Here is a 12,121-nt window from a genome sequence, read left to right on the forward strand (position 1 = left end):
AAGGAAGACTCAGCACCTCAAAGGCTCCCTGAGCTGAGGTTTGAAATGAGAGGAAAAGCTTCAGAAATGGCTCTTCCCAGAGAGAAGCAGTGCAACTAAGGATGCTCTTCCAGCCTCAGAGACAAGATGGCATGACCAGAGAGTCACAGGATCCCCTCTAGATCAACAGAGGACCCAGAAGATGCAATGCAGAGATAAGGAAAATGAAGTCCCTGAGGTGAGCTGAATGGGCAGGGGGAGAGCTGTTCTGAAACGGTTCTGGCAGCATGGAGCAGCTGGGTGGTGCTGAGCTCTCATGGTGAGACAAGGTGGGCATGGCCGACAGCACAAGACGTGACCAGAATAAACCAGATGTACCAGCACATGGAGCCCCCAGGGAAAACGTCCTCAGCCCCTTCCCACCTTACCAGGCCCTGAAGTGCCGGGAAACAAAAGACTCCCGTAGGAAGGAGAGAGAAAGGAAGAAAACGATCTTTGCAGTGGGTATAACTCACGTTCCCGCAAACACTGACAGAAACCAAAGCTGCTTTTCTGTGCAATTTCTTCCAGCCCTTGGGAGCACTGAGCATCTCTCCCACAGTGAGACACAATCTGCTCTGCAGCAATAAACTGCCCCGTGAACCCTTCTCAAAGCAGAGGGGATGGCACTGGATGGCGATTTTAAAGAAACAGATGGATCGAAGTCCAAAGGAGAAGTGTCTCAGGAAACAGCGTTCTGTGATTAGCTTGGAGGAGACCCAGACAACTGACAACAACTGATGCGGTTCAGTTCAGCGGGAAGTACAGACAGCAATGCCGCACCAGTGGCCTATCCCCCTGAACCCAGTTTAGCGCCAAACTGTTGTGTGATTTCAGGCAAGCTGTATTCTGTAAGAAGTACTGGCTTTTAGAAAGGATGATGCCCTGTAGTCAGGTCATTTGCGGCTATTAAAAAATCTAACAATCAGTGTGAGGGTAGTAGAGTCTGCCCAACAGCCACCTGTGCCTTATAGTATCAGGTGGATATATCTTTTCCTTCTGTTTCTCTCCAGTGTAGCTGCTGAAGCAATTCCTGTGTTTTTAGTTCTTCCCTGACCGCCTTGTAGTCTGCCCCTTTTAAATTTCATTCTTATCTCCCTCTGGCCAGCTTCCTGTCCCTGCTTTAATTCTTCCCTCTCTGCCCTGTCACTTTTTACACTTTCTTGCTGCCTCTCTGGCCAGCTCCCCGTCCTTTTTATTATCACAAATAACACAATTTCAGTGGCGAACCTCAGAGGCAGAACCACGCCAGGTGTTGCGGTCTGGGGGTCTGGGTTGGCCCTGACAGGTCGGAACTGTGGGTAAATCACTGCGTCTTTCAGAGTTTTGAACGGCAGCTGTCTCAGGTATTCACAGACAGTAACACAAAGCAAGCCCCCGGCGTGCCTGTCCCGGGGGAGCGAGCACGAGCGCAGCTCTGCAGCTTCTCTTTCCCGAGTACGTTTTATCAAGGATGGAGCTGAAGAATCGAAAGGGGTGGAATGTAACTTAGAAACAAAGCTAACTTGATTATTTGCATGCTGTTTAACCTGTGCTTCATCAATTTACCAGAATTAAATTTAATTTTTAAAGGTATGATTAACTAACAAGGCTTAGGAAGACAGAAGATAACCCAACTTTATGCTTTGAGTAGATTCCCAATCTGCAGCATGACTCGATGAGTTACGGCTGCTCATTTCCTCAAAGCACAGTCACCGGAAACAAAAGCAACAGCGCAAGTTCTCCAGGCTTACCGCGGCAGCGGGCGCTGCACACGAGACCCACGGCTGTCCCGCCAGCGCGGGATGCTGCGCGCACGGCCCTGCCCAGCACGCTGCACCTCGGCCAGGCCACAGCCAGCGCCCCCCGCCTCCCACTGACTCACCGCTCTGGGTAACGCGGCGAGTACCCCCATGAGGCACAAATCTGCTTGTGCAACTCTTCAACTGCACAGCCAGAGCTGACCCGGGTGGCTGAACTTTAAATACTGCTGGAACGGTTTTGTGCCTGGACAAATGGAGAAGCTTGGGTATGTGATCAACTCTTCATCCTTCTGTTGCCCGCTAAAGGGCACGGCAGTGCCGCAAAGACAGTCACTGTTATTAAACCGCCAGTGTGGCTCCAGGAAACTGGAGACTGCACCAGATTTAATTACGGAGAGCAGCAGGGGAGGGAGGCCCCTGGGAGGATGTGGGCGAACCTGTAAAATGCACTCAGTTGCGCTGATATTCTGAAATTACTTTGTGCAAGTTCCTGTATTGCTGCATGCTGCCCACAGCTGGCAGAGCAGGCCACTTCCCTCCTCGCCAGGGTGGGGGGGGTCTTTCAGAAGAAGTGTTTAAGAAAAGACATTTGTACCACAGTATCAATCCTAATGACTATTGGTTCAGTTGGGAACTATCGTTGGAGGCTGCTCCTCCGTATCAGCAGGGCCTAGCAGTCAGCTAAGACGTGTTCAAGCACCAGCTGGGGCACACGACAGCACTACCCAAACGCGGTCACAGAGTAACCCTGAACCCCTGGGCTGTTCCGCGGCGCTGACGCAGCAGGTCCGTACAGCAATGGTGCACCCCACGAGTACCACTGACCCCATGGTCCCAGCCAATGGCAACTCATCTGAAGAGGCACCACTGGGGAATAAAATCTCTTTTTGTCTGTCCCTCTCCACAATCAGGCAGGGAATGAGCCCTGGACACGCACATCACAACCGAGAGTTTGTGGCACGGCCGCCAGCCTCCTCACCTCCTGGCTCTGCCCGTCAGTCTGTCCTTCCCTTTGGCTCGGCTGCTCGTGGCCGGTACTGCTTTGGGCCCAGGATCGCTCACATTCACTCCGTGCTGTCCTCCACCTGGAACACAGGTTGGAAAGGCTGTGCAAGAGCAGGCAGAACCAGCTGCTGGGCCACTGAAGGGGCCAACCCCCTTGTGTCACTGGGAAGTACCCCTGGTGGGGGAAGCCTCTGAAGCCGGGTGCATACTGTATGGATATTTCCTGAAGTCATAAATACAAACTGATAATCTAGGGGTATTTCTTCTGCAGTTTTCATTCCAGATTCCAGTTATAACATTAATCTTATTCCTTGGATGCAGCCTCCCTTGTGCTGTTCCTGGAAGGCTTGTTCTTGCTCTCCCTTGCCGCACAGCGCAGACTGCACACGCAGCTACGAGAGCAGCCCCGCGGTACGTCCCAAGAGGTGCTCCAAACCCGCGGGAGCGCCTGGCGAGAGCTCGCTCCATGAGGGCACAGCAGAGGTGCTGACATTTACTGGGGTGACACAGCCGAGCGCTGGCGTTTACTCACCTCTCCCGTTCGGAGGAAAGGACTTGTGGTGGAATTTCCTTGCGTTTCTTCCCCCTGAGAGGACAAAGCAAAGCATGCACGGAAGTGAGTGAGGTTCTGTGATGGGCACACAGCAGAAAGCCTGACGTTCAAACAGGGTGTCACAAGGGAAAGCTTTTTTCTGCCAGTCCATCTCCTGAGAAACAGGAGCCGCGATGGACATATGCCCAGGAAAGAAGCCAGCGTGTGCCACGGGGATCAGAGATGATGTGCTCTGGAATAGGATTGCCTCTCAACCCAGCGTCTAGGGAAGGAGGCAGCACTGAGCCTCCGTACTGTGTCATACAAGGTCACAGAAGCCACTGCTCTCCCTGGGAAGATAAAAAGCGCTAGCACCCAGCCGCTCAAATCCCATCCCCTGAGCACTCTGCAAAGCAGAGAGGGCTGAGACCCCAACACCGCGCTCAGAGGCGTTTGCCCAGGAAAGCAGTCTCACAGCTGACAGCCACGGCAGCTGCTGTGGCACTGGGATTCGCACGATCGGCATTCACCAGCATCAGGACAGAGTCTAGGTGTCCCTTGCCAACCTTTCTTATTGCTGGGATTATCCAAGGCTGGCTCCCCATCCTTAACAAAGTCCTCTTCAAACCTGCAGGTTAAAAACAGGCATTGTCAGACCTGACCGCTCCCCTCCGGTGTGCAAAAGCGTGGGCAGGAGCCCTCGGGGTGATGCAGGCTCCAGCCTTCCGCCCCTCTGCACCTGCCCAGGGGCAAATCTGCGCAGGTTTATCAGCAGGAGCTGAAACTACACTCACTAACCAGGGAAAATGAGGCTGTGAGGCAATTCTACCCCAAAGGAGAACCTCTAAAACCTTTACATCAGTACCTATATATATATGCATATAGTTAATTCTATGAACATCCATGAAGCCTAGAGATGCCTGTAGTGTAACTGTACAAGGCTCAAATGCAGTTTCCCAAGCTTCTAAACACAATCTGAAGTTACTTCAGACCTGTCATCTCAGATGAGACCTCTGGATCAGACCTGTTTGGTTAGTTTTCAATCCTACTTATTTCATATTATGGCTTTTCTCAATAATTGATACACAGGAGACCAGGAGGGCTCAGAGCTGCCTTGCCAGCAACACCCAGCACCCACTTAAGTCAATCCAAATTACTGGGTGACTGAAAATCCATGTATTGGGTAGCACCCCTCAGGAGGAGAAAGAGACAGCGATGGGGATTTGGTCAGGGAGTGGCACATGACAGCACAGGATTTGATGAGCAATAAATATCTGCACAAGGTCTCATTGCTGCTTTCAGATGGCCTGCTGCAGACAAACCACGCCAGGGCGGTGGAGGACCTACATGTGCTCCGACTTCTCCACATCCCAAGCGCGTCGCCACTCGCCCTTCGCGTTCTTGTGACGTGCCAGTCGTTCCAGGTCAATCTGATCTCGCTCCCTCTTCCAGCGGATGTACTCCGAGCGCTCCCGGCCCGTCATGGGGAAACTCAGCTCTCCAGGGCTCTTCTGGACTGACTTTCCACCATCCTAGCGGAGGTAAAATTGCTTCTTGTTAATAAAAATGTCTGAAACAGCTGCACTCTGTGTACTTTGTACTGTCACCACCAGAAACGCTCAGTAATATTTGAAAGCAGCTTGGAGCAAGGTTCACTTCTCTCTCTAAAGCGATGTGCACACAGAAGGGCGCTGCTTTACCCATAGTCTAAATATACTGGTCCCAGGGTTGGGTGACTTTACAGAGAGGGAAGCTGAGGCAGGAAGAAGTTACTCGGCTAACCTGGAGCCACATGGTAAAGCCATATCCAAATCAGAACAAGCAACCATTCCCTCCCAGGGACATGCAACAATGCTAATGACTATTTGTGGCAACATATTTCTGAAAAGCTCTTCCACTATATGAATAGCGATACATTTTTAAGAATTAAAATTGTTATTACCTAAACCCTTGGATTTTGCCATCTGGATACACTCCTCTTGCCTTGAGGAGATGGGGCTTCAGTGCTGTTCCCCTAACCTGGACCACAAGGTTTGTTTGGTTCTTGTAGTGGTCTCCAAGCTCCTGATCTGTGAAGGAGCTGCCATAAGATGTAGTTTTTAATTCTACTCAGTAGCTGATTACATGCTTTTAAAGCATGCACCAGTAATTCTGTGTGCAAATGGCCACTGAATTGATTCACCCCATTTGTACTGGCAGCCACTGTAACCGCAGGCATAAATTAGACAGCGGCTTTCACCTGCTGTGTCCGCAGCTGAGCCGTCACCTGAGGGTTTTAAAACCAAATGTTCTCAATTTTTCAGGATGAGGCACTTTGCTAAGGTTTATTTATGACATGGAGCTAGTTCCTGGAGTGCTTGCAATGTCTCCCAACAGAACGTGACAGGTTGAACTCTCATAGAAGATGCATTCGGCTAATGAATCCTCCTACCTGAAGACTTGGGGACATTTAATCCTAAGTTATGCCTGTGAAATCCTTCGCACTGAGAAGGTCAGGAAGGAAGCCGGCCTGCTGTGACCATCAGGCATCTAGGGGAGCCCACGGCCAACCCTCCGCACAGGGCACACGGTGCTGTGAGTGCCAAGAGCAGCATCCTTGGAGCAAAGGGGCTCTTCACCCTCATTGCCTTCAGCCTCTTGGTTTATCACCCCTCCTCATGATGGACAAGTCAAGGGCTGCCACTGTTCAAAAAAGCTCAATAAAAAATTGGCTCAGAGCTGCTGGAGCGTATGAAGAAGGAGAGGTGGGTAACCCACCTGTCAGGTTAACAGACCTGGGGGAAACAGGAGCCAACTGGCCATGATGCGTTGTCAAGCACAGCAAATATCAGCCCTGGGGTACTAATTACCAGTGGCTAATTCATCACTTCATCCATGTGCCCTCCCATGCCAGCCACCCTCACTCCATCCTCAAACAGGAACGAACTCCTCAGCCCTGCACTGCTGATAAAAGCAGAGCAGCAGGGAAGGAGCCACTGAAAACCGTGTTACCAAGGAGACCCACTCACGTGGGCCAGAGATGGGGTGGCAGCAATTGCTCCTCCAGTCATCGCTGGGGGACCTGAGACTGGATCCCAAAGACAGGAGAGCCAAGGTCTGCCAAAAGGACAGTCCTGAGGCACCCACCGAGGAGAGGCACACGAGAGTGGAGCAGCACGGGGCGGGAGAGAGCAGGGAGAAGGGAAATGCCCTGTGCAGTTACCTTGACCGTGAACAAAGGGGAAGCCAAAAGCAAGGGAAAGACTAAGGCTGGCGCCGGTGTGCTCTCACGGGTGGATGCAGAGGCAGCTGGAGCCCTGGCCAGGGGCTCACCTCGGGTGCAGCGGGGCTGTGGTGAGCTGGGCCACAAGGCTGTCGCGCTCCCCTTTTCTGCTCTGGGGAACTCAGCCAGAATTAATGTTTAAGAGCCCATCTGTGTCCTCATAATGAATCACGCTGAGGTGGGGCTATTCAATTTGTGCTCCATTAATTAAGAGCATCTGCAGGCTCAGGGGAGCCAGCACGTCCTCCAGGTTTTGCATTAAACAGTCGGTGGGAAGGCCAGTGCTTTAATTTACCTCCATCCTATTCAGCTTCTGCTGAGGAGCTGTAGCTAATACAGCCTGAGCCTTTCAATCCACAAGCAAATGTTTCTGGGAGAGAAACCAGCTAGGGCTGTGCTGCCACAGGGGTGAGCGCGTTCCCCTTTGTAACATCCCTGCTGCGGTGCTAGGGACTTAAACAGCCACAACGAGGCGTGACGGGCAAGTCCCCTGTCACCTCTTTCCAGCTGCTCAGCAAAGTTTTGGATGACAAAAGGGATGAGCAGTGGGGATCACGTCCGACCATGCTGCTGCTTCCTTTAGGACTTAGGGAACTCTTAGAGACAGGGAGGCGCGTCCTACTGGTTTCCCCTTCCAAGACACGGGTTCCCCCAAAGGGACGCGGAGCCGCGCTCACCTTGCGGCTGTGCTCACTCTCTGGGCCTCTGTCGCTGTCTGATCTCCTCTTCTCTGCTGTTCTCCTCTCCTCTGCCTGCAAAGGCACAGACACAGGAATTAAGTCAAGGATTAAGCACGGACTCCTGGCAGGGGAGTCAGTGCCTCACCCTGTGCCCACCCAGACGTGTAAGAACTGTCTAGGAAAGGTCGGCAAAACAGGAGAGATTGGTTTCTGGGGTCCTGAATCAAACTGATGTAGAAAAAAAGAAGTCAGAAAATAAGGGATGTATTAGAAAAGCAAGAAAAAGGAACTCATTCCGACAGGTCCCTCTCCTCCCAAGGCAGAGGCACACAAGGGCCCTGTACGGTCCCTTGTCTTTCCAAGACAGACCAAGTTTCAGGTACTTTTTCAGATTTGGGCCAAAGACCCCCCCTCGCAGCCAGAGGAGCCAACGTTTCCCAAATTCCCCTCCCTGCTGAACCGCTACAGGGCCAGGGAGCATGCGGGGCTGAGATTATCGTGCTACCATTCTGCATTGCCAAGCAAAACTGAAACACAAAGAAGAAAATCACAGCACAAACTGCCAGGTCAGGCGTTCGAGAAATTGTCAGTGCTGTCAGGTCAGGCGCAGGCTGGAAACAGGACTTTGATTCCAGTGATTCGCCTGCCCCAGGGGCTGGGTGCTGGGTCCCAGCCCCCGCTGGCTCTGCCCAGCCTCCCAGCGCAGCTCATCCCCGCTGCAGCCTGCTCCCGCGTACCTAACGAACCTCTGCAGCCTCCAACGGAGCCTTGTGTTTATAGAGAGGTTAAAGCAGCAGAAACCTGGAAACTCTGCCTATTTGAGGAGGCTGGCTGGGGAGCAAGGGGCAGATGGATGTTTAGCCTTTAAAGCAGCTGTAAAAGAAACTCATTTTAGAAAGAGTACAAAGGAGCCAGCTGCTGCAGAAGAGCTGGAGTCCCTCCATCCCTGGGGAAAGAAAACCTTGTGTGGGAGGAGAGACGGGAGAGAAGGAGCACTGATTGCCTCGGGAATGCCAAAGACAGCTCACAACTGATGGGGAAACTGAGGCAGGGAGCTGCATGGGCGTGCTTATTATTTCATCTGAGTCTGCGTATTTCTCATGCAAAGAATGACACAGTTTGGCCCCTTTACAATGCCTGACTGTGTCCCAGAAGATGGGAACCGGAAAGCCAGAGCATCCGCGCAGCCGGAGAGCGGAGCCAGGGTGTGCGTGTCTGCATCCCGCAGCCCAGCGCGGGGTGACCGCGGCCCTGCCGCTGCCAGGACCAGCGAGCCCGCGCCCCGGGAATGCGCCCGGCCCAGGGCTCGCGCTGCAGCTCGCCAGACGCGGGACAGGATGCGGCTCCTGCCTGGCTGGCCAGCGCCGGACACCTGCACCCCGCAGGCTGCCCTGCTCTGGGCACCAGCTCTTCAGTGCACACCGCAAATCGCCCTCACAGGGACGCTGTACAACTCTCCTTCCTTTTACTCCCCTTGCCCCAAGCCAGGCTGCCTTTTTCCTTTGTCTGCTGCTATTTTTGCTTCTCCAAGGGCACTGTGGAAAACAGGACCATAAAAATCTGGTTCTGTTCTACCAAGAAAGCAGCTCTGAGCTGTGCAGTGAGGAGAACATGGTTAGCTTTGCTTTTGCACTGGCACAGGAGCAGATTTCTGCATTTGCTCCATGCTGCCCCAGAGCTGCTGTGAGCCTGTTCTGACGCACCCAGGCCATGGGGAAGCAAAACATGTTTTTCTCCTCCTTCCTCCTCTCCGCCCCCAAAATTATGAAATATGACAATGACATTATCATCTCATAGTTTAACTGTTCCTGCACAGCAGCGGAAGAGATGTGAGGAGGGAACAAAAACCTGAAGTAGACAGAGAAGATGATGTTTTGCTTACCCTGAGAGTTAAGCAAGGATTTCTCTATTGCTCAGGCAGAGATTGGCCCTGGGTGGGCAGAGCCTGCTCCTGACCAGGGTATGGCCCTGGGTTCCCGAAGGCTTTCTGACACCGGCTGTGACTTCTCGGTGTACATACACCCCACTGAAGTCAGTGTGCAGTGGTGACAACGCTGATGCCACTATCCAGCCTCGCCAAGCATTGTTTAGTACTGACAGTTCTCCAAACCAAAAGCTGTGAGAGGCTCCAACGTCTCTGCGCTACTTCACAGTCTTCTTCTTTAAAAAATAAGTACCGACAGATGTGTTAAATTAACCTTTTGGTACCCGCTCCTCCAGGCACGCGTTGGCATCAGAACTGGCGTTGCTTCTGTAGAAGGAGATTTTTGTAAGAGCTCAGAGCCGGTTTTCCAGTGCTCAGATCCCCCACCGAGCAGGATTTTAGAAACTAGTACATGAGAGGATGTTTTTTTCGAACCCTTTTGAAAAATCTGCCTGCTAATTGTGCTGCCTGAAGGGAGCTAAAGGCTTTTCAGCCCCCCTTTCTGCCTATCTTGCCCTCCAATCAGCAACAGAAAAACGAGTGCTTCTCCTGCCACAGGTTTGGTTCCTCTCCCACGCAGGCACAGAAGCCAGACTTACCCGTGGAACTCCCTGAAAGCAGCTTTTGTGTCCATTGATTACTAACAGTCATTTCTGATATACCATCCTGGGAAACTCTGTTAATAAAAGGACAATTTAAAAGCCCCGAAGCCCTATCCATTTAAAAGATGATTTGTAACCTGCTAATTAACAATCATGCTCCACCGGTCCCGGGCTGCCAGCTTGCCGCTCTGCTGTACTAGCGACCCCGAAAGCCTGCCAGAGCACGGAGCGGCTTTTGAGGAAAACTGGTGCGAAACATTAGGCACCGTCCCCAGCCCGGCTTGCAGACTTAGGGGCAGCCAGGCAGAGGTGGGACGGGAGGTCCCAGATGTGGCACTGGAGGGTGTGAAGTTGCATCTGCAGAGCGATGTGCTCAGGTTAATTTGTTCTGCAAGGAGACAGGATAATTTGGTCCCCCAACCCTCTGTGCTACCTTTCAGTAGGAAAGAAAAAAACAGGCTTGAAGCTGGCATGGTGGTGTAAGGCATTGAGACTGTTTCAGAAAAGAAAATAATGAGAACAGCTTTTTTGTTTGCATTTCCCCTTTGGCAGCCGCGGCCACAGCCGTGCGCCTGGTCTGGGACTGAGCATGTGGTGCAGCTGGAAGCGCCAAGGCTAGCAAGAATGGGATTCTTTTTTCTTTTGTAATTGAATTTCATCATGGATAAAAATAGAGAAAGACGTGGGATAACAAGGATGCCCGTCAAAGGTTCTCATAGGACAAATGTGGCAAGGGCAGTGAGGAGGCAGATCTGACAGTGCCCAGGCTGCGGGACGTTACCGACGGGGCAGGGAGGCGTGCGATCCTCCCTCCCACACCAATAGCCCAGCGGGAGCGGGAGCCAGCGCGGGCAGGAGGTGACAAACCCCACAGGGCAAATGAAGGAGGCTGAACGCTAATGCTCCAGTGGGGGCCTCAGCTCAGGCCCCGACACAGCCACTCGGATGACAACACTGCTACCCCTCCGGCTCTCCCAGTAGCTGATCAGCTTGGGGATGAAAATGAAGCTTCTCTTTTGGATTAACAACTAATTAAAGGATAGAAAACAAAAAGTGGCAAGAAAACTCCAGTTTCCATGGCAGAAGATTAGCAGGGGTGTGCCACTGGAACACGCGCTGCTCAACATGCTCATAAATGGTCTGGAAAAGGAGCTGAATAGAGAGATGACAGTTTGCTGGTGACAGTAAATCATCCAGGACAAATAATGTAATTTGCCAGGAAAGAGCTGCAAAAGACCTCTTGACATTGAATGCCTGCATCATAAAATTACAGCTGAAATTCAATAATACAAAATAACTCACATGGAGAAAAAAGCCCCTTGTTACATGTACACACACAGTAATGAAGCCTGAACTATGATTAACGCTCAGGAACAAAATTTTTGGTGTTATTGTGAATAGTTCCTTGAAAATGTTAGCTCAATTATTCAGAAAAAAAAGCAAAGCAAATGCGAAGTTGTTAAAAGAAGAATAGAGAACAAACCAGAAACACTGTTATGTCTCTGAGTATATCCACAGGAGCCCACAGCCCGAGCACCAACCACAGTTCTCGTATCAAAATTCTATAGTACAAATAACAGAGGCACAAATGAGGGCAATGAGAGTGATCAAAGATACAGAACTATTTCCTCACCAGACTTGTCTAAACAGAGTCAGTCTCTTAGGCCTGCAGAAGAGATGTGATATGGGTCGATAAGATCGTTTGTGCTCTGGGAAAGCGAAGAGGGGATGATCTATGCAGCTTCCCGTGACACAGAAACAGCAGCTGGCGTCATCAGGTAACAAGTTTGAAGAAAAAGAAGGGAGGTGTGTTTCAACACAGCACGTCACTTACCATTGCAGCTCCTGGCTGGACATGTGGGGGATAAAGCGCAGATGGACTCAAAAAAGGTTAGAATTGGAAAAAGCCTGTCAAGGAAAAAGATGCTGTTCTCGGCACAGGAAGCTCCCAGCCTGGGGGATGGCGAGTATGGACCAGGCTGCGCTGCTCTTCTGCTCTTTCCCTGATGCCGTGCTGCTGGTGCCCGCTGCAAACACTCGCTGCGGCTGCAAGCACTCACTGGTGGTGCAAATACCACCACACTAACACTCCTGCTGGCGCACGGCCCCCACTGGGCAGGTCCCAGCTCTCTGGGGCGGCTTTGGGTTGCAGAGCCCACCAGGGCCAGTTTCCCTGTGTTACCAGCTGTTCCCCATTGCCAGCTTTCCTGAAGCGATGCAGCGCTGAGCCCTCAGCACCGCTCGCGTGCTCGGCACCGCTGTGGCCAGGAAGGCAGAGCTGTGCTATAACCCTGGCTACAGGGGAGGGACTGAAACCCAGGGCTGCCAGGGCTTGTGGATGCTGTGACGCTACCAG

General features: G+C 52.0%; 1 protein-coding gene across 6 annotated transcripts in view; it reads right to left on the minus strand.

Annotated features, from left to right (window-relative positions):
- CCDC9B (coiled-coil domain containing 9B) overlaps positions 1 to 12,121 on the minus strand; it is a 47,476-nt gene that overhangs the window by 12,324 nt on the left and 23,031 nt on the right. For all 6 annotated transcript variants that reach the window (XM_065066409.1, XM_065066410.1, XM_021297747.2 and 3 more), the window contains 5 exons: positions 7,237 to 7,311; positions 4,645 to 4,829; positions 3,864 to 3,925; positions 3,298 to 3,351; positions 2,740 to 2,845 (listed from right to left, as the gene is read on the minus strand). In XM_065066409.1, coding sequence (XP_064922481.1) covers positions 2,740 to 2,845; positions 3,298 to 3,351; positions 3,864 to 3,925; positions 4,645 to 4,829; positions 7,237 to 7,311 — 482 coding nt within the window. The remainder of the gene's footprint in view (positions 1 to 2,739; positions 2,846 to 3,297; positions 3,352 to 3,863; positions 3,926 to 4,644; positions 4,830 to 7,236; positions 7,312 to 12,121) is intronic.

Source organism: Columba livia, chromosome 5, assembly GCF_036013475.1.
Source record: "Columba livia isolate bColLiv1 breed racing homer chromosome 5, bColLiv1.pat.W.v2, whole genome shotgun sequence".
Classification (NCBI taxonomy): domain Eukaryota; kingdom Metazoa; phylum Chordata; class Aves; order Columbiformes; family Columbidae; genus Columba; species Columba livia.